Here is a 19,573-nt window from a genome sequence, read left to right on the forward strand (position 1 = left end):
GCTATTCTTTGAGATTCTGCATGAAATGTTGCTACTCTTTGGGCTTTTGCCAGGTACTAGGGACCTGGATTGGCCAGTGTGAGAATGGGCTACTGGGCTTGATGGACCATTGGTCTGACCCAGTAAGGCTATTCTTATGTTCTAATTTTTTGATTTGGAGATGCCTTTGATTTGGGATTTTTTTGTACCTTGGATTTTTCCTGGCTTAGATATTTTTTTTGAGGTATTAAGGATGTTAGCTAATTATAGACTGAATTTTATCTTGGACTTTATTGGCTACTATATTGTCCTAAGGGTTACATTTTTTGTGCTGTTTAATGTGAACATGTCAGACTCTGCAAACCAATGCATATGTGCCAGCTTTTGAAAGTACCCTACCACCCTCCGAGAAAAATAGACCTGGCAGCGACCATGTGCCAACGAGACGTTCTTATGAGCCTTGTGCACACCAATGGGTTTGCATCAGCTCTGCCCCTCATGAATTTTTTCAGCCTTCTGCTTCAGTAGACACCAGCTCAAGCTCTGTTCCAAGACAAGGACTACACAGAAACACTCTAGTGCACTGTTTTCCAACCCTGTCCTGGAGGACCACTAGCCAGTCAGGTTTTCAGGAAAGCCCTAATGAAATATGCATGGGCAGATTTGCATGCCTGTCACCTCCATTATATGCAAATCTCTCTCATGCATATTCATTAGGGCTATCCCGAAAACCTGACCGGCTGGTGGACCTACAGGACAAGGCTAGGAACCATTGCTCTAGTGAGTCTCATGCAGAACACCACCTTGGGTGAAACTGTTCATAAAAGGCAGTTAATACATCTCAATAAATAAACACATGGATTTTTGATTTCTTGGGGGGGTGCCCTTCATATCTATGGACATGGGATGTTTAAATACAGCCCTGTGGACCTACCAGTTGTTTGTTAAAATTCTGCACACACTGCTCGAACTGTTCATCTTTTGTTTCGTCGGCTTTCCCCAGCTTCTGAAGGACCTGCAAAGAAGAAGCAAGAACTTTACTGAAGTCAGAATTTATAATATCAAAAGTGTAAAACTGTCTGCCCTGAATACCTGAGTTCAATTCCCAGGCCTAACTTCTGCTCTCCAGGCTGCCAAGGCTAGGGATGCTGCATGGTGTTCGTCACCTGGGGGGAGGACAACCACTGTTTAACTGTAATTGGCATGAATTAGGCTGTGGGCAGAGGGAGCAGACACCTGTAGTCCTTAATATCCCCGCAAGCTCTGGCAAAGAGTGTGGGGTTGTGTGCAGAGCCTTGCAGGGAGTGAGGGGGGCTGAGTGCAGAGCCTGGTATATATTAGTACGCAATTTGGTTCAGAATGGTTTTTTCTTGTTTTCCTCCTCTAAATCTAGGGTGCATCTTATGGTCAGGTGCGTCTTATGGAACAAAAAAATAAGGTAATTAAGGAATCAATATTCAAAAAGAGGCTCCTGCCTGATTAAACCCTGCTAAGCTGGCTGGCTGCTGATACTCAGTGGCATTTCACTGGGTAGAACGGCTAAACATCAGCTCTAACTGGCCCATAGTGAAACCAGGTAGTTAAGGAATGGTCTGAGGGCCCGGTGACCACAATTTCAGACAACTCGGAATATTTTCCTGGACAAGCACAGCTAATAGAACATAACCTATTCATAGAAAAACATTTAACTTCCTTGATAATTAAAAAACAAACACACACCAAACTGAGCAATTCCCATCAGGCTCCAAAATTGACGAGATGACTCCTTTAGCTCAGTTCTAGCTCAGCACACAACAAATTATTTTTTTTCAGAAATTGTTATAGTAAAATCAATTTATATTGTTTAGAAATATTTATAAGCATTTAATCAAATTTTAAATCAAACTTGGAAAACTTTATAACTTGTTGGAGTTAAACACTTTTGGTTTTATTTACTGTATGTTGATATAAATGAGACCTTAGTCATGTATATTAATTAGAAGCAGCCTAGAATATTTAAGGCTGTGTCTATTCCCCAGGTGTGTGGAGCACCTTTGCCCTGGGATGCCCCACCAGGGCAGAGAGAAGCTTCCTGCCATGGGGTGGTGCCCCCCTATAGGGTTGGTACCTCAGTCAGGGGTTCAAACCTCTGCAAGCTCCAGGGAAGTCACCTTGTGCCAGGGTGGTGAGAAACAGCGATCCTCCCTCCCACCCATGAAGGGTCTTCTGTTTTTTTCTCAGAAGCTCAGCTTAAATGATGGGAGTACCCAAGCCTACAGTAGATCACTGAATCAGCACCTGCTTCATCAAGAGAATGTTTGATGCAGCCTCATTTTCTGATGTTTCTACTGGATCTCTAAGGGAGATGGCATGGTTGGGCAGACTAGATAAGCCATGCAGCCTTTATCTGCCTCAATATTTTTTCAATGTTGACACTCCTTTCTGCGCTACAGGGGCATTCTACGTATCGGAGCAGGGTACAATGGTCAGACTGGCTTCAGTATTTGTTAGCTCTTAAGAGCTTCAAGCCTGGCTTGCGTACCCTGTTGACTGTCGATGGTTTTTCCAAGTTTGTATAATAAAGCTACAGTGAAGTTTATTAATGACTTAAGTCATCCATGTGGTTATTTGATTTTGAGCAGGTCAAAAAGTTGAGACCCTCAATGCTCAAATCCCCTTTTCTACGGATATAGAGTGTGGATATTTCCTGTTGTCACAAAAGTAACGCAAGAAAGAAGGAAGGTTTTTTTTTTTTTTCCTCTTATAGACAATACTGGCTGTTGGAACGACTTTTTATATCTGTGTAAAATGTTTGGTCCAAATGGGAGGCGTTAAGAATTTTGTTTTTATTCCCTGAACAGCTGAAAACATTTATAGGATTCGAAGAAATTGATTTAGTTTCCGAGACTGACCAGACATCGTTTAGATACAGTCGCTGAAGTTGGTGCTCGGGCTTTATCTATTTCTTTAGTTTTTTTTCTTTTGTAGTGGATATCCTTGTGCTATGGACAGGGCTGTGGAGTCGGAGACATTTTAGGTACCTGGAGTCAGAGTGGTGGGTAGCAGAAACTGAGGAGTCTGAGTCGAAGGATTTATCTACAGACTCCACAGCCCTGGGCTTTCCTCCCCTTTTTCTAGTGATCTACGAAGGAAAAGATTGTTTCCACATATAAAATTTAGTTTTGTTATTTCAAAAGAGGAATTTTGTTCCGTGTTTCTGTAACAAGTGTTAACTTATATATATTTGCACTTGAAAAAAAAAAGAGAATTGAAACCCCCTCTACTACCACACATAACAAAGCCCGTAAACAATTTCCCTATAATTGAATTATTAATTTATATTAAAGCTATGGAAACAGAAAGCAGCCTTTAAAAGAGGTAGCTGTGTTAGTCTAATAGTGTACCAGAAATGACAGACGAACCAATTTGAGGAATGAAGTATCGAGGACCAGAATCCACTCCGATAAGATGCAGACAGTAGCCAGGATTGAAACATTAACGGACACTATTGCTTACAAACTTTCAAACGGGTACCACCTTGTTCCCTTTTTGTTTCTGATGACAACGGTAATTAAGCAAAGGACAAGACCAAAGCTCCTCCGAAAGTACCACAAATAACCTCTCGACATAGCACTTCCCTTATCAGAATTCCTGTTCACACGTTCCGCAGTGCCCAGTCTAGAACTGCCACAAGAGAGAATATCTAAGCCTGGCAAATCCTGCTGGAGCCTAAACATTCTTCCTGGAAAATGAAAGGGAACGATCTTGTATGCCACCCCTTTTGAGATTTACGCTTTCAAAGTGGTTTCCATACTCATACAGGTACTTACCGTATTTTTCGCTCCATAAGACACATTTTTCTTTCCCCCAAAATGTGGGTGGAAATAAGGGTGCATCTTATGGAGCGAATACATACCCCACCACCTTAATTCCTCTGGCGGTCCAGCGCTGTAGGGCAGGAGCTTTCAGCCTCCCGCCCTTCCCTCCGGCTGACTCTCGAGCAGCAGAGTCAGAGCAGCGCAGAAGGCAGGCGCGAACTTTTTGCGACTTGCCTTGTTCCGCACTGCTCCGTGAAGAAAGGAGGAGAAGCCACCATTATATAGCGTCCCGACGCCGCAAGCGCTCACCCTTCTCGATGTGATCAGCCCCACTCCCCACCTGGCACACGAGGTGAGCAACTGGGGCTGGAGCAGCCGAACTTGGGACAGCAGCGAAGCGCCATGTCTCTAAGGCGAGGAGCCAGATCGTCCCCTTACATACGCACAGCACGAAACTCCCGTCCACCCGCCAACTGACTAATAAAGAGCAGAACTGAGAGAGGGGGAGGAGCAGGTCCCGGCCGAGCTTTCATTCATTAGTGCTGTCCGGATTTTTACTTTTTTTAAAGATAATTGTGACATCATTATTTATTATTTTGGAGGATTTGTTTTACTCCGACTGTTTGCGCCCTTCTGAAATTCATCCTCGGCGGGGGCATCCTTCACCGCCATTAGAGACTGCAAGCGAACTTTCTCGTGCCCGTTTCATTTTGATTTCCTTTCAACAAGTAGACTTGTTTTTGGTCGATATAGAAACGTGCATAGATGGATCAGAAACTGGTTAGCGGGTAGGAAACAGAGGGTAGGGGTGAAGGGACACTACTCAGACTGGAGGAAAGTCACGAGTGGTGTCCCGCAGGGCTCAGTGCTCGGGCCACTGCTATTTAATATATTCATAAATGATCTAGAAACAGGAACAAAGAGTGAGATAATAAAATTTGCGGATGACACCAAACTATTTAGTGGAGCTCGGACAAAGGAAGATTGTGAAAAATTGCAAAGGGACTTGGACAAATTGGGAGAATGGGCAGAGAGATGGCAGATGAAGTTCAATGTTGAGAAATGTAAAGTATTGCATGTGGGAATCAGAAACCCGAGGCACAGCTATACGATGGGAGGGATGTTATTGAATGAGAGTACCCAAGAAAGGGACTTGGGGGTAATGGTGGACATGACAATGAAGCCGAAGGCACAGTGCGCAGCGGCCGCCAAGAGAGCGAATAAAATGCTGGGGATAATCAAGAAGGGTATTACAACAAGAACGAAAGAAGTTATCCTGCCGCTGTACCGGGCGATGGTGCGTCCGCATCTTGAGTACTGCGTCCAGTATTGGTCACCATACCTTAAGAAGGATATGGTGTTACTCGAGAGAGTTCAGAGGAGAGCGACACGACTGATTAAGGGGATGGAAAACCTTTCATACGCTGAGAGATTGGAGAAACTGGGTCTCTTTTCCCTGGAAAAGAGAAGACTTAGAGGGGATATGATAGAGACTTACAAGATCATGAAGGGCATAGAGAGAGTAGAGAGGGACAGATTCTTCAAACTTTCAGAACATAAAAAAACAAGAGGGCATTCGGAAAAGTTGAAAGGGGACAGATTCAAAACAAATGCTAGGAAGTTCTTCTTTACCCAACATGTGGTGGACACCTGGAATGCGCTTCCAGAGGACGTTATAGGGCAGCGAACGGTACTGGGGTTTAAGAAAGGATTGGACAATTTCCTGCTGGAAAAGGAGATAGAGGGGTATAGATAAAAGATTACTGCACAGGTCCTGGACCTGATGGGCCGCCGCGTGAGCGGACTGCTGGGCGCGATGGACCTTAGGTCTGACCCAGCGGAGGCATTTCTTATGTTCTTATGTTCTTATGTATGCTAAAATAAAATTTAAGAGGGCAAGATGGACGCGTGTTTTTTTTATTTTTTGGGAGGGGAACCGGGGAGAGTTGCGGGTCGGTCTTCGCTTGGAGACCTGTTCAATGGAAGTACCATATGTTACCAGCCGACGGTGCTGCTCCTAAATAGGCCGGTGCCCCAGCATGTCCTCAGTCGCAGAGGAGCCATCAGCTCCAGCTCCGCGGTCTTTGGCTGCCCCAGAGATGTGGAGCAATTTCTTATGACAGCTCTGATGAAACTGCATTATACATTCATATGTTAGGTAAGCATGGCATTTAAATAATAAGATATTTCAGTGTTCTTTCCTATAGTTATTAATGAAAGAAAATAATTTGCAAGTGTTAAGACACTAATTTGTTACTGCTAATTTTTGGCTTTTATTTTTCTGTAGGGTAATGCAAATATTTTGTTTAAAAAGGTTGCAGGGCTGTATTTTCGTTTTTTAGCCTTGGGTTGAAAAAATGAATTCTGTGTAGCTCTGTAAACACTATCCCCCTGCCTGCCTGCCACTAGGCCTGCCTACCCTGTGCTCTGTCCCTACTTGCCCTGTCCCAGTCTACCACTAGACCATCAGAGGGGGGACAGGGTACAGAGCCTGACAGGGAGGGGGGACAGGGTGTAGAGCCTGGCAAGGAATGTGGGGTTGGGTGCAGAGCCTGGCAGGGAGAATTTGGTTCAGAATGGGTTTTTTTCATGTTCTCCTCCTCTAAATCTAGGGTGCGTCTTATGGTCAGGTGCGTCTTATGGCGTGAAAAATATAGTATTTTGTACCTGGGGCAATAGGCATTGACAGGCCTATGCTCCAATCACATTCGTTATACATAGGGTTATCAGATTTTCCTGTGGGAATGGGCAAAAATTTGTCCCAGTGTCGTCGTCTATTTTGCAGTATTATAAACCTCGATTTCACCCATCTACACAAAAGGATCCTCCCTTATGCCATATTTTCCTAGATTCGGATAGCATTTTAGGAAAGAGCTCCTAAATTTCATGTGTCCCAGCAAACGTAAGAGCATGTGATTGAGATGCGTTACAAAAGATTTCTAGAAGGAACATTGCAACCTCAAAAATCTTGCAAACCAGTTTTGTGGTTGATGGCAAAATTTGAACAGGTTTCTTAGATCTGTCTCCCTGTGAATGCAGGGTGCTAAGACTGAATACATAATTGAAATCGTACTAAACCAAACTAGATTTCGTTAAAGCACCAAGAAATGGAGAGAATAAAATGAGACCTCCTATTGCTTTCTACAAGAAAAATCCACAGTAGAGTTGAGAAACTGCTTTAACTGGGCCATCCAGCCCGAGAAATGGACAGAAATGTTTTTTGGCCACGAATTTGGATTTGGAGGTTGAAATGTACAGCATCTGCATCTAGGAGACAAACATGGTTATTTTTATTACATAGGATATTTTGGACCCCAGTTCGATTACAAAAAATAGATAATTCTAAATCTAATAGATGCTGGCATTGTCATATTAATATAGGGACTTTGGATCATCTGTTATATTTTTGTCCACTGATACTTAATTTCTAGAAGTCAATTTGGGGACAAATAAACCTCATTCTTGGGTCATCTATCCCCTTATGCTATGAGGCGGTAATTTGTGGTACGTTATTTCATGTTAAGCCTACTTTAGACAAGAATAAAAGTCGCCTTTTCCTGATCATGACGGGAATAAGTGTTCAACTGATCACACATAATTGGAAGAACCATGACAGGATTAATTATACTTTTTGATTGGTAAATGTGTGTACCACATAAGTATGAAAGAATGATAGCGGAACGTTTGGGGACTCGTAAGTCCTTTAATGATGTCTGGAGTCCATTGACTACTTTTGTTGCATTACAGTAAGAGTCAAGTTTCTCCCCTTTTCATTAGATTTCTTTATACATCCAGGGAGGGTGGGTGGGTGGGGGAAGGGAAATATACATTGAGGAGTTAAATTATTTAATTATAATATTGAAATCACATCATATGTATTATTGTATTAATTAAGATGAGGATGGGAGTAAATGACTGTTTAATGTAATAATTGTATAGTTATTAGTGCGTTTTTATGCATTATTTATGATTTACCAATTGTATCCCACTATCAAAGTTTGAAAATCAATAAAGATTTAAATAGCAAAAAAATATATATATATATGGCCTAAATTGGGTGAATATTTTTTTTGGGGGGGGGCAGCGGAGGCAGTCAAAAAAAATTAAAAAAGGGGGAGGGGGTCATAGCAAAGTAGCCTTATGACAGTTAAAGGAAAAATATTTACTGATACCATACTGACTAATTAATACAGGACCACTTTAACCACCTATATGGCTCTAGTTCAGGGATCTCAAAGTCCCTCCTTGAGGGCTGCAATCCAGTCAGGTTTTCAGAATTTCCCCAATGAATTTGCACTGAAAACAGTGCATGCACATAGATCTCATGCATATTCATTGGGGAAATCCTGAAAACCTGACTGGATTGCGGCCCTCAAGGAGGGACTTTGAGACCCCTGCTCTAGTCAAACTTTTATGGATAGGCCCTCCTGGTTTAGCAGAAATCTTTCCCCAACCTCCCTCCTGGGTCCAGTGGTGCCCTTTCCCATCCTCCCAGGCGGTCCAGCAGGACTACTTCCTTATCCCCTGCCAGCCAAGCCATTCCCTGGTTATAAAGAGTGGCATACGAGGCACAGAGCTGCTATCTAGGTTATACAACTGATGCCGATCCTCAGAATCAGGAAGTCTACACCAGAAGATGCAGCTTCAGCAGTGCCGTCAGCAGCAAAGCCTAGATAATGGCTCTGTGCCTTAATCCTCCTCCACTGGGGTGGCAGCTGGAAATGGGGGTAGGAAAAACAGCTGGACCGGGGGACAGCAGAGGAAAAAGAAAGACCAGAGCAGGCCCTGTGTTTAGGGTTGCTTTTACCAGAGAAGCCGCCCCTTTTTGCCTAGAGGTAAAAGCAATCCTAAGCATCTAAAGCAGGGGTGTCCAACCTTTTGGCTTCCCTGGGCGGCATTGGCCAAAAATAATATTTCTGGGGCCGCGCAAGCGCTGCAGCAAGACAGAGGAGGGAGCCGGCAAGACAGTAAACACCCGGGGGCAGCAGAGGAAAACACTGCATCACCCTCGACTGGGGCCACACAAAATACTTCACGGGGCCGCATTCGACCCTCGGGCCGCAGGTTGGACACCCCTGATCTAAAGTCAAGTGCGAGACTTGGGTCAGTGATAACTTTATCCTTCTTGCATTCGGAGAGACGAGGCGCAGTGCAAGAGATGAGGCTTGGCAAAAGTCGGCGCAGTGCAAGAGATGAGGCTTGGCAAAAGTCCACACACGTGCTTGGCTTTCCACCGTCCATGAATGGCAAGCTCAAAACCGTTTGACGCCTTCCTAGGTCAATTTATCCCCTAACGGCCAAATGGACCCCCTGCACCGGCTGAACAAGTCGCAGTTGCAATCCTTCCAATGCCTGACAGAATTAGCCTGGAAAGTTCAGGGACCCGCGGCAACAAGAGGGCATCCGTGGAAAATCAGGGGCGGGAAACTACGAGGTGACACCAGGAAATTCTTTTTCACTGAAAGGGTGGTTGATCGCTGGAATAGTCTTCCACTGGAGGTGATTGAGGCCAGCAGCGTGCCTGATTTTAAGGCCAAATGGGATCGACACATGGGATCTATTCACAAGGCAAAGGTAGGGGAGGGTCATTAGGGTGGGCAGACTGGATGGGCCGTGGCCCTCATCTGCCGTCTATTTCTATGTTTCTATGTTACGTAGCCTATTATTGGAACAGTGACTGTAGCATTTAGAGGCTCTCCTCGACAACAATATGAGATCTGCCAGAGAATAATCCAGTTGTTCTCAAACCCTGTCCTGGGGGACCCCCAGCCAGTCGGGTTTTCAAGATATCCCTAATGAATATGCATGAGAGAGATTTGCATATAATGGAAGTGACAGGTATGCAAATCTCTCTCATGCACATTCATTAAGGATATCTTGAAAACCCGACTGGCTGGGGGGTCCCCCAGGACAGGGTTTGGGAACCACTGGAATAATCAAAGGAAGCAATGACTGGTCTCCTGGCAAAATGAGTGGATAGCAACGGCAAATTCCTTTGTATTAAAGGAGCTTATATATGGGAGATCTTTTTTTAAGAGATTCCAGTCTCACACTGAACTTGCTTGTCACAGACTAGTGATAGCTCCTTTGTAAGATTAGTCAGTCATTTCATCTCTGACACCTTTTCCCTTTCCTATTGCATTCCAGGCAGATGTTTCAGCTGCAAGGCACATTTAAAAGGCACCTAATTAGTGCAGGTGTGCTTCTGTTTGACATCGTTCCCTTAACCCAAAGGGCAGATGTGATCCAAATACAAAGCTGATCTATTCTGCCCCTTGGTCTTCTCCATTTGCATTTATCATAAACCCCAATCTCACACCTCTACACCCAAGGATGCTCCCTTATGTCATATTTTCCTAGATCTTCTAGGAGGCCATTTCTGCATCCATTCCCCTTTCCATGAAGAAATGTCCTTATGGCATTCCGTTTCAACCTCCTTTTAGGCTCATATCAAGAGCTCTTGTTTTAGACCAGTGGTTCCTAACCCTATTCTGGAGGTCCACCAGCCAGTCAGGTTCTCAGGATAGCCCTAATGAATATGCGTGGAACAGATTTGCATGCCTGTCTCCTCCATTATATGCAAATCTCACCCCCTCTTAGAATCATCTCATCAAAATTGCTTTAGACCTTACGCCTTCAATTGTATTCCTTTTACTGGAAAAAAGTCCAACTATCTTTTTTGTTGTACTAGGACCAACTTCTTTAATTGTATTTCTCTTCCTGGAAATGTCCAGCTATCTTTCTGATGTAATCCGCTTAGAACTGCAAGGTACAGGCGGAATATAAGCCAGTAATGTAATGTAATATTAGGGCTATCCCAGAAACCTGACTGGCTGGTGGTCCTCCAAGACAGGGCTGGGAACCACTGCTCTAGACCATCGTGTCTCCTGGGAAATGCTTATGTCTTGAAGTATTGGCACTATCCTCCAATCCCTTCTCAACCTTCTCCTGGAGGCATATCTAGACAGTCAAATTTTTAGAACTACCACAATGAATCTGCATAAAGTAGGTCTGCAGAGAGCAGAGGCTCATAGTCTGCAGATCTATCTAATGCATATTCACTGTGAAGATCCTGAAAATCTGACCGGCAAAGTTTCAAAAGAGCTCCTTAGACTTATCTAGCTCCCAAGTGTGGTGTAGTGGTTAAAGCTACAGCCTCAGCAACTTGAGGTTGCGGGTTCAAACCTCACACTGCTTCTTGTGACCCTGGGCAAGTCACTTAAGCCTCCACTGTCCCAGGTACATTAGATTGTGAGCCCACTGGAACAGATCAGGAAAATGCTTTAAGTACCTGTAACGGAAAAACCAACAGAAACTGCAGGTAATGTACAAGATGCAGGCAGGATTTATTGTACCAAATTAAAATGCAGTAATATAAAAACCTTTTTACCAACCAAGGGACCCGACACGGTCCATGTTTCGGACAGTACATCTTCGTCAGGGGTCCATGGTACATAAGGTATGAGATATAACCCAAAGAATAAGGGTAACAACAATGCCAGAAGTGAAGCGCCTCATTTTTTGAGGCGCTTCACTTCTAGCAGTGACCCTTAGCGAATTGAACACACAGGCATTTGTTACCCTTATTCTTTGGGTTATACCTTATTTACCATGGACCCCTGACGAAGGTGTACTGTCCGAAACATGGACCGTGTCGGGTCCCTTGGTTGGTAAAAAAGTTTTTATATTACTGCATTTTAATTTGGTACAATAAATCCTGCCTGCATCTTGTACATTACCTGCAGTCTGTTGGTTTTTCCGTTTTGGTGATTTTTTACTGCAGCTTCAGTTGGACTTTTCTGTTGTTGCTCTTTTAAGTACCTGTAAGTCAACCACTTTGAGTGTGGTTGTAAAATTAGAAAAAGGCGGTCTACGAGTCCCATTGCCTTTTCCTAAGTCTCAACTCATCAGGCTCCTTTTTAAAAATGTACAGTAGATGTGTAGAGGTCACTAAGCACTGACAAATTTCAAAGGGCAGACCTAAACCCTATTTAAATAGGGCAGGGGTAGGCAATTCCGGTCCTCGAGAGCCAGAGCCAGGTCAGGTTTTCAGACTATCCACAATGAATATGTATGAGATGGATTTGCAGGCACTGCCTCCTTGACATGCAAATCTATCTCATGCATATTTATTGTGGATATCCTGAAAACCTGACCTGGCTCTGGCTCTCGAGGACCGGAATTGCCTACCCCTGAAATAGGGCAAGACCTGAAAGAAGTTCATAGAAGAAAACCCTCAAAACTGCGGAAGAAAGGCCAAAATTCATTCATTAACAGGTGATAAGAGGCTGCTCAGCAATTTCAGACCATTATGCTCTTTTTAAAAGGCTATTAAAATCTACCATATCTTTGCTAAAATTAATATTACATCATGTTAATTTACAGCAATGTTTTATAATTGGGCTTTTTTGCATATTCCTATGTCTAACTAATTTTCTTTTTGTAATCTGCCTTGAACCCAGCGTGGGTATATATAGAATATAATAGACAAATGTAACAAAGCAAAAAGGCTTGTTAGATCAGAGGAAGGTAGTCTAGTATGAAGAAGGACTTCTGCATAGTAGACGGCGAGTAGGCCAAGATCCTGCCTAAGGGTTATTAGACTAAGAAAATGTTGAAAAGAAGGGAAGCCAGTAAGGAGCTCTGCAGAACACTGCAGGGGACTGGATAGGTTAGAATAGAGAAGGCTGAAGGTACAATTCTTAAGAAAAGACAGAGCCTGAGATACTTAGAAGTAGGGTGCCATGGGTTGATGAGATCAAATACAGCTGTGAGGTTGAGAGAAACAAGGACCACTATTATGCTGGTTACAGAGGGAGCTATTGAGGTCACTGAGAAGTGTGGAGAGTATGGTCTCAATAGGTGTGTCCAGGGCAGAAGTCTAACTTCTGGACTATGTGAACCAATCTTCTGCAATCCTGGAAACAGAGAACAAGTTAGAAATGAGATGGTAATTGGAAGGCAAACCTGGGTTTAAAGTTTGGGCTTTTGCCAGAAGTAGATGTTAAAGGGCAGGTTCTACTCCCTGAACAAGGTCCATTAATGATCACCTGCAGAAGACAAAGGGAGGCAGCAGTAATGAGTAGGTACAGGGTCAAGTGGGCAGGTTGTGTAGCAGGCTAGGCAGACAGAAAGACTTCCAACATCAAGTTGGAATGCATGACCAAGGAAGAGATGGCATCAGTAATTGAAATGGAATGAGCAATTCCTACGGATATCAAGGAAATGGCAGTTTCTACGGGAGGGTGGGATATTAAAGCAGGAAGTGGACATTCAGAAGAAGCAAGTTAGATATTTGGGGGGAGAGGGGAGAGAACATACCCGATATTGAAGCTGTATAACCTTAGAGGGGGAGAAATTGGCAAAATCATTTCCTGTAAGAGAGCAGGTAGCAGAACTAGGGCTACCAGAGGACGTAAGCTTGTGGAAAACTCAGAAGAGTTTACGTCTGTTTGCAGCCTTTAGGATCAGAGGAGTAACGTGAAACCGGACAACATAGGACCGTTTCATGCAACCTGATGTGTCTGGTTAACTTATCCAGTTACGTGTGAATTCTGGCATTTAACCAGATAAGTGCCAACTTTACCTTGATTCGGCTGCTCAAATTCCGGGGCACCGACTTCGCACGCATGGGAGATTTCGTTCATCAGACGCTGCAAGACCAAGCAGAGACCGGCAATGTGGAAACTATGTGGTCGTACCTGAAATCATCCATACGCGAAGCAACTAATCGCTACATAAAATCGGTAGATAAACGGCAAAGAAACAACAAACCCCAATGGTTCACTGAAGAGATCTCGCAACTCATTAAGGAGAAGAAAAAAGCATTTCTTTCCTACAAACGTACGCAGAGAATAGAAACTAAAGTAGAATATAAGACCAGATCTGCAGCGGTCAAAACAGCAGTTAGGGAGGCCAAACTTCGAGTGGAAGAAACTCTGGCAAAAAACATTAAAAAAGGGGACAAATCCTTCTTTAGGTATATCAGTGATAGGAAAAGGAACACAGACAGTATAGTACGCCTTAGACAACCGGACGGAAACTACGCGGTGGCGGATTCAGAAAAAGCAGAACTACTAAATGAATATTTCTGCTCAGTCTTCACCTGCGAAGCACTGGGACACGGACCACAGTTGATGATAAAACAAGATGTGGATAACCCGTTTCAGAATTTTGAGTTCACACCTGGGGATGTCTACAATGAACTGGCAAGGCTAAAGGTAAACAAGGCCATGGGACCGGACAATTTACACCCAAGAGTGCTCAGAGAATTGAGAGATGTTCTGGCGGAACCGTTGGCAGTGCTCTTCAATCTCTCACTAAGTACGGGGAAAGTTCCGTTGGACTGGAAAACAGCCAACGTCGTTCCTTTACATAAAAAGGGTTGCAAGGCTGAGGCTGCGAACTATAGACCGGTAAGCCTCACCTCAAAGTGTGTAAACTCATGGAAACACTAATTAAGTATAAATTAGATACGATCCTGAACGAGGAAGATCTCCGGGATCCCAGCCAACATGGATTCACCAAGGGTAGGTCATGCCAGTCCAATCTAATCAGCTTCTTTGACTGGGTAACAAGAAGACTGGACTCAGGAGAGTCCTTGGACGTCGTGTACCTGGACTTCAGCAAAGTGTTTGACAGCGTCCCACACTGCAGGCTGCTGAACAAGATGAAATCGATGGGATTAGGAGAGACTAACTGCATGGGTTAAAGATTGGCTTAGTGGCAGACTTCAGAGGGTGGTGGTTAACGGTACCCTCTCTAAAATGTCGGAGGTGACTAGCGGAGTGCCACAGGGTTCAGTCCTGGGCCCACTCCTCTTCAACATATTCATTGGGGATCTGACTCAAGGGCTTCAAGGCAAGGTAACCTTATTCGCTGATGACGCCAAACTATGCAATATAGTAAACGGCTATAAACTACAGGATGCTATGGAGAAAGACCTGCGTACTTTAGAAAGTTGGTCCTTGATCTGGCAGCTGGGCTTCAACGCCAAGAAATGTAAGGTCATGCATCTCGGTAACGGAAATCCTTACAGAACTTACACCCTGAATGGAGAAACTTTAACCAGGACTACGGCAGAACGAGACTTAGGAGTAATCATCAGTGCTGACATGAAAGCAGCCACTCAAGTGGAGAAGGTTTCATCTAAAGCACGGCAGATGATAGGTTGTATCAAGAGAAGCTTCGTCAACAGGAAACCTGAAGTCATGATGCCATTGTACAGAGCCATGGTGAGACCTCATCTGGAATACTGTGTGCAATTCTGGAGGCCACATTACCGTAAGGATGTGCTCAGAATTGAATCGGTTCAGCGGATGGTCACCAGGATGGTCTCGGGCCTAAAGGGTCTCCCGTACGAAGAAAGACTGAGCAAATTGCAGCTCTACACTCTCGAAGAGCGTAGGGAGAGGGGAGACATGATTGAGACATTTAAGTACATCACGGGACCGGTCGAGGTGGAAGATGATATCTTTCTTCTCAAGGGACCCTCGACCACAAGAGGACATCCGCTCAAGCTCAGGGGAGGGAAGTTTCGTGGAGACGCCAGGAAGTACTTCTTCACGGAGAGAGTGATTGAGCAATGGAACAAGCTTCCAGTGCAGGTGGTCGAGGCACGCAGCATCCCAGACTTCAAGAACAAATGGGATACCTATGTGGGATCCCTACGAGGTCATGCCAAGGGATAGGGTCACTAGGACTTGAATGAGCGGGTCAGTAGAGTGACAGTATAATTACAATTATACTTCAGGGGGTCAATAGACTTAAGAGGGTGGGTAAATGTTGTGGGCAGACTTGATGGGCTATAGCCCTTTTCTGCCGTCATCTTTCTATGTTTCTATGTTTCTATCTGCAGGCTTAGGCGGTTAGAGGGAAAATTCACCATCACTTATTCTTTCAAGGGCCCCTGAATATTCTCAAATCACCCAGCATAGGCAATTTAACCTAGCAGATTGCCCTCCTGCCCACAATATATAAAATTATCCTGTGTGTACAATGTAATCTATTCCTTTCATTTGCATTCACAGCCTTCATGTGTTCATTTCTACTAGGACAAAAATATGCCCCTGCAGTAGTGAAGCAGTTCTGTTGTCTTTAGCAAGGTTTGTCTTCACAGAACCAGAGGTTGAGAGATGGCAGTCATTGGAAACTAATCAGACCTCAGTAGCGGGAAGAACATTTCCACAGAACTAGAAGGCAGCTCTTCAATAAAATTTCTTCACAATTAGCTTTCCAGTATACAACAGCTGTGGATTTTCTAAATGTTCCTTCCTCCTTTCAGATTACAAATTCCTGGGACTATGTCAGGCTGTTTGGTCACCGTTCAGAGCAGCTGCCGCCCATTTCAAGACAGACAGACAATATTATGTTGGATGACTACAGGAAGTATAACTTGAGCTTTGACTCCTTAAAAGCACTCAAGGGATTTTTGTTTTCTGTTTTCGGGGGTTGGTATGGGTTTTTTTTTTTAAAGTTTTTGAAGACAGGACCTCTTCCTCTTTCTATGTCCTGTGATGGAAAAGCATTAAGGGATCGTCTAACTAAGCCACGCTAGTAAATGGCTTAGCACATCCTAACGGGGGACTGTCGCACGCACAAAGCCCATTTCTAACACAGCTGTAAATTTGTCCATTTTTAAAAAAATTAATGCGGGTGTACTTAGGCCAGGATTCCGAAAGCGACACCATTAGGAAGGTGCCTAAGTTAATTGTTTTAATTGGCTATTAATGGCGTAATTCACCATGCTATTAAAAACCAATTAAAAACAAAATTAAAAGAAAAAAAAAGTAGGTGCCTACAAAACCAGGGCTGTGGAGTCGGAGTCGAGGAGTCGGAGGAAATTTCGGGTACCTGGAGTCAGAGTCGGAGTCTGAAGTACAAAAAACTGAGGAGTCGGAACATTTATCTTCCGGAGATGGAAAAAGGACCCAACGGAGGAAAATCACCAGGCGCACAGGAAATGCCAAAAGGAATGCCACCGAGAGGTTAGAAAAGCAAAAGGGGCTGGCCAGGGAGGCGAAAAACTTCAAGGCATTCTTCAGTTACGTAAAGGGGAAGCGACCAGCGAGAGAGGAGGTGGGGCTGTTGGACGACGGGGATAGGAAGGGAGTGATTAAGGAGGATAAAGAGGTAGCTGAGAGGTTGAACACATTCTTCTCGTCGGTTTTCACGAGAGAAGACACATCTAATATACCGGACTCAGAGGAGCTCATGAGTGGGGAACAGGCTGAAAAATTGGAGCACATAGAGGTAAGTAAGGAGGATGTCCTCAAACAGATAGACAGGTTAAAATGCGGCAAATCACCGGGCCCGGACGGGATCCACCCAAGGGTTCTGAAGGAACTAAGACAAGAAATAGCGGGCACAATCCAGCATGTTAGCAACCTATCCTTGAAAACTGGAGAGGTACCAGAGGACTGGAAATTGGCGAATGTCACACCTATCTTCAAGAAGGGATCGAGGGGTGACCCCGGGAACTACAGGCCGGTGAGCCTGACTTCAATTATAGGGAAGATGGTGGAAGCTATGATCAAGGACGGCATTTGCGAGCACATCGAGAGAAATGGCCTACTGAGAACAAGCCAACACGGATTCTGTAAGGGAAGGTCATGCTTAACGAACCTTCTGTACTTCTTTGAGGGAATAAGCAGTCGGGTGGACAATGGGGAACCCATAGACATCATTTACCTCGATTTTCAAAAGGCTTTCGACAAGGTGCCACATGAAAGGCTGCTTAGGAAGCTGTGGAACCACGGGGTGAGAGGGGATGTGCACAGATGGATCGAGCACTGGTTGTTGGGTAGACTGCAGAGGGTCGGAGTAAAGGGCCAATATTCTGACTGGCGGGGAGTCACGAGCGGTGTGCCATAGGGATCGGTGCTGGGGCCGTTACTCTTCAACATATTTATCAATGACCTGGAAAAGGAGGCAAAGTGTGAGGTTATAAAATTTGCACACGATACCAAACTGTGCGGCAGAGTTAGGTCCAGGGAGGAGTGTGAGGACCTGCAAAGGGACCTGGACAAGCTGGAAGACTGGGCAAACAAATGGCAAATGCGCTTTACCGTGGAAAAATGCAAGGTCATGCATATAGGGAAAAAGAACCCGTTGTTCAACTATAAATTGGGGGGGGGGGGCATTGTTGGGAGACAGCAGTCTTGAGAGAGACTTGGGTGTGCTGGTGGATGCATCACTGAAGCCATCTGCACAGTGCGCAGCAGCCTCGAAAAAAGCCAACAGGATGCTGGGCATCATAAAGAGGGGCATAACAACCAGGACGCGGGAAGTCATCATGCCATTGTATCGAGCGATGGTGCATCCACATCTGGAATACTGCGTTCAATATTGGTCGCCGTACCTCAAGAAGGACATGGCAGTACTTGAGAGAGTCCAAAGGAGAGCAACGAAACTGGTAAAAGGGCTGGAACACTGCCCATACGCCGAGAGGTTGGATAGGCTGGGGCTCTTCTCTCTGGAAAAAAGGAGGCTCAGGGGAGATATGATAGAGACCTTCAAGATCATGAGGGGCATAGAGAGGGTGGATAGGGACAGATTCTTCAGGCTGAAGGGGACAACAGGTACGAGGGGGCATTCGGAGAAACTGAAGAGAGAGAGGTTCAAAACAAATGCAACGAAGTATTTTTTCACCCAAAGGGTCGTGGACACTTGGAATGCGCTACTGGAGGAAGTGATCAGGCAGAGTACGGTACAAGGATTCAAACAGGGATTGGACGGATTCCTGAGGGATAAAGGGATCGTGGGATACTGAGAAAGCTAACCAGGTAATAAGTATAGAAACCCAACCAGGTCGTGCATGTGCAAGACCGGAGGGTTAGGACTTCGATGGGAAGATAGGACTCAATAGGAAACCAAGGTGGCAAGGGGGCCCCTTCTGGTGATTCAGACAGGTCGTGACCTGTTTGGGCTGCCGCGGGAGCAGACTGCTGGGCAGGATGGACCTATGGTCTGACCCGGCGGAGGCACTGCTTATGTTCTTATGACTCCACAGCCCTGTACAAAACACAGCGCCAGAATCATGTCTACGCAGATGCTTAGCAACACCAAACAGCAAGAGAGGCGCGATGTTCAGCGCAGTTATTTTATTTAACTCGATTTATATCCCATCCTCCCTGAGGAGCTCAGAATGGGTTACTAGGTAACATATATAACAGTTAGCAATAAGACATAATTAACAAGGAACAGAAGATTAAGGCAATGGGGTACCGCAAGATGCGTCTAGTTCAATTGTCCTGGATTAGCAGACACTTGGAGCCTGAAGCGTGTGCAGGGAGACGCAGGAAGTCAGAAGAGTCGCTTGAACATCTTAAGAATACTGTAGTTTGGGAGTAACTGTCTGAATGCTAGCTTGTCCTGAATAGTCAGGTGAAGAGATGGGTTTTTATTGCTTTTCTAAAGCTCAAGAGTCCATTAAGGGATTTGATGTTAAGAGGTAGTTGATTCCAATACTTTTGTTAGGAAGTGAGTTTATCTCCTTCGTCTGGCACTTTCTAGTTGGAGGCTCTGACCAGGGGGTGTTTGAAGATGTGTTTCCTCCTGGGAGCGGAGGGGTCTGTTTGGGACATAAGGCAGGAGTTGGTTGTATAAAGGAGTTGAATGCAAGTACTAAGCCTTTGAAGATGCAGCATTTGGTTATGGGTAGCCAGTGGGCTACCAAATCATGGATGCGAAGGTGCTTCAGTAGTCTGCTGCATTTTGAACACATCTCAGGCCTCTCCCCGGGCCTACCTTAAGCTCTATTGGTCCAGTGGTGAGCCAGGGCAAGAGCAATCCTCCTA

At 44.8% G+C, this 19,573-nt stretch overlaps 1 protein-coding gene across 11 annotated transcripts in view; it reads right to left on the bottom strand.

Moving 5' to 3' along the window:
• BIN1 (bridging integrator 1) overlaps positions 1 to 19,573 on the bottom strand; it is a 239,933-nt gene that overhangs the window by 134,985 nt on the left and 85,375 nt on the right. For all 11 annotated transcript variants that reach the window (XM_033944491.1, XM_033944488.1, XM_033944483.1 and 8 more), the window contains exon 2: positions 914 to 994. In XM_033944491.1, coding sequence (XP_033800382.1) covers positions 914 to 994 — 81 coding nt within the window. The remainder of the gene's footprint in view (positions 1 to 913; positions 995 to 19,573) is intronic.

Source organism: Geotrypetes seraphini, chromosome 5 (genome assembly GCF_902459505.1).
Source record: "Geotrypetes seraphini chromosome 5, aGeoSer1.1, whole genome shotgun sequence".
Taxonomy (NCBI): Eukaryota; Metazoa; Chordata; class Amphibia; order Gymnophiona; family Dermophiidae; genus Geotrypetes; species Geotrypetes seraphini.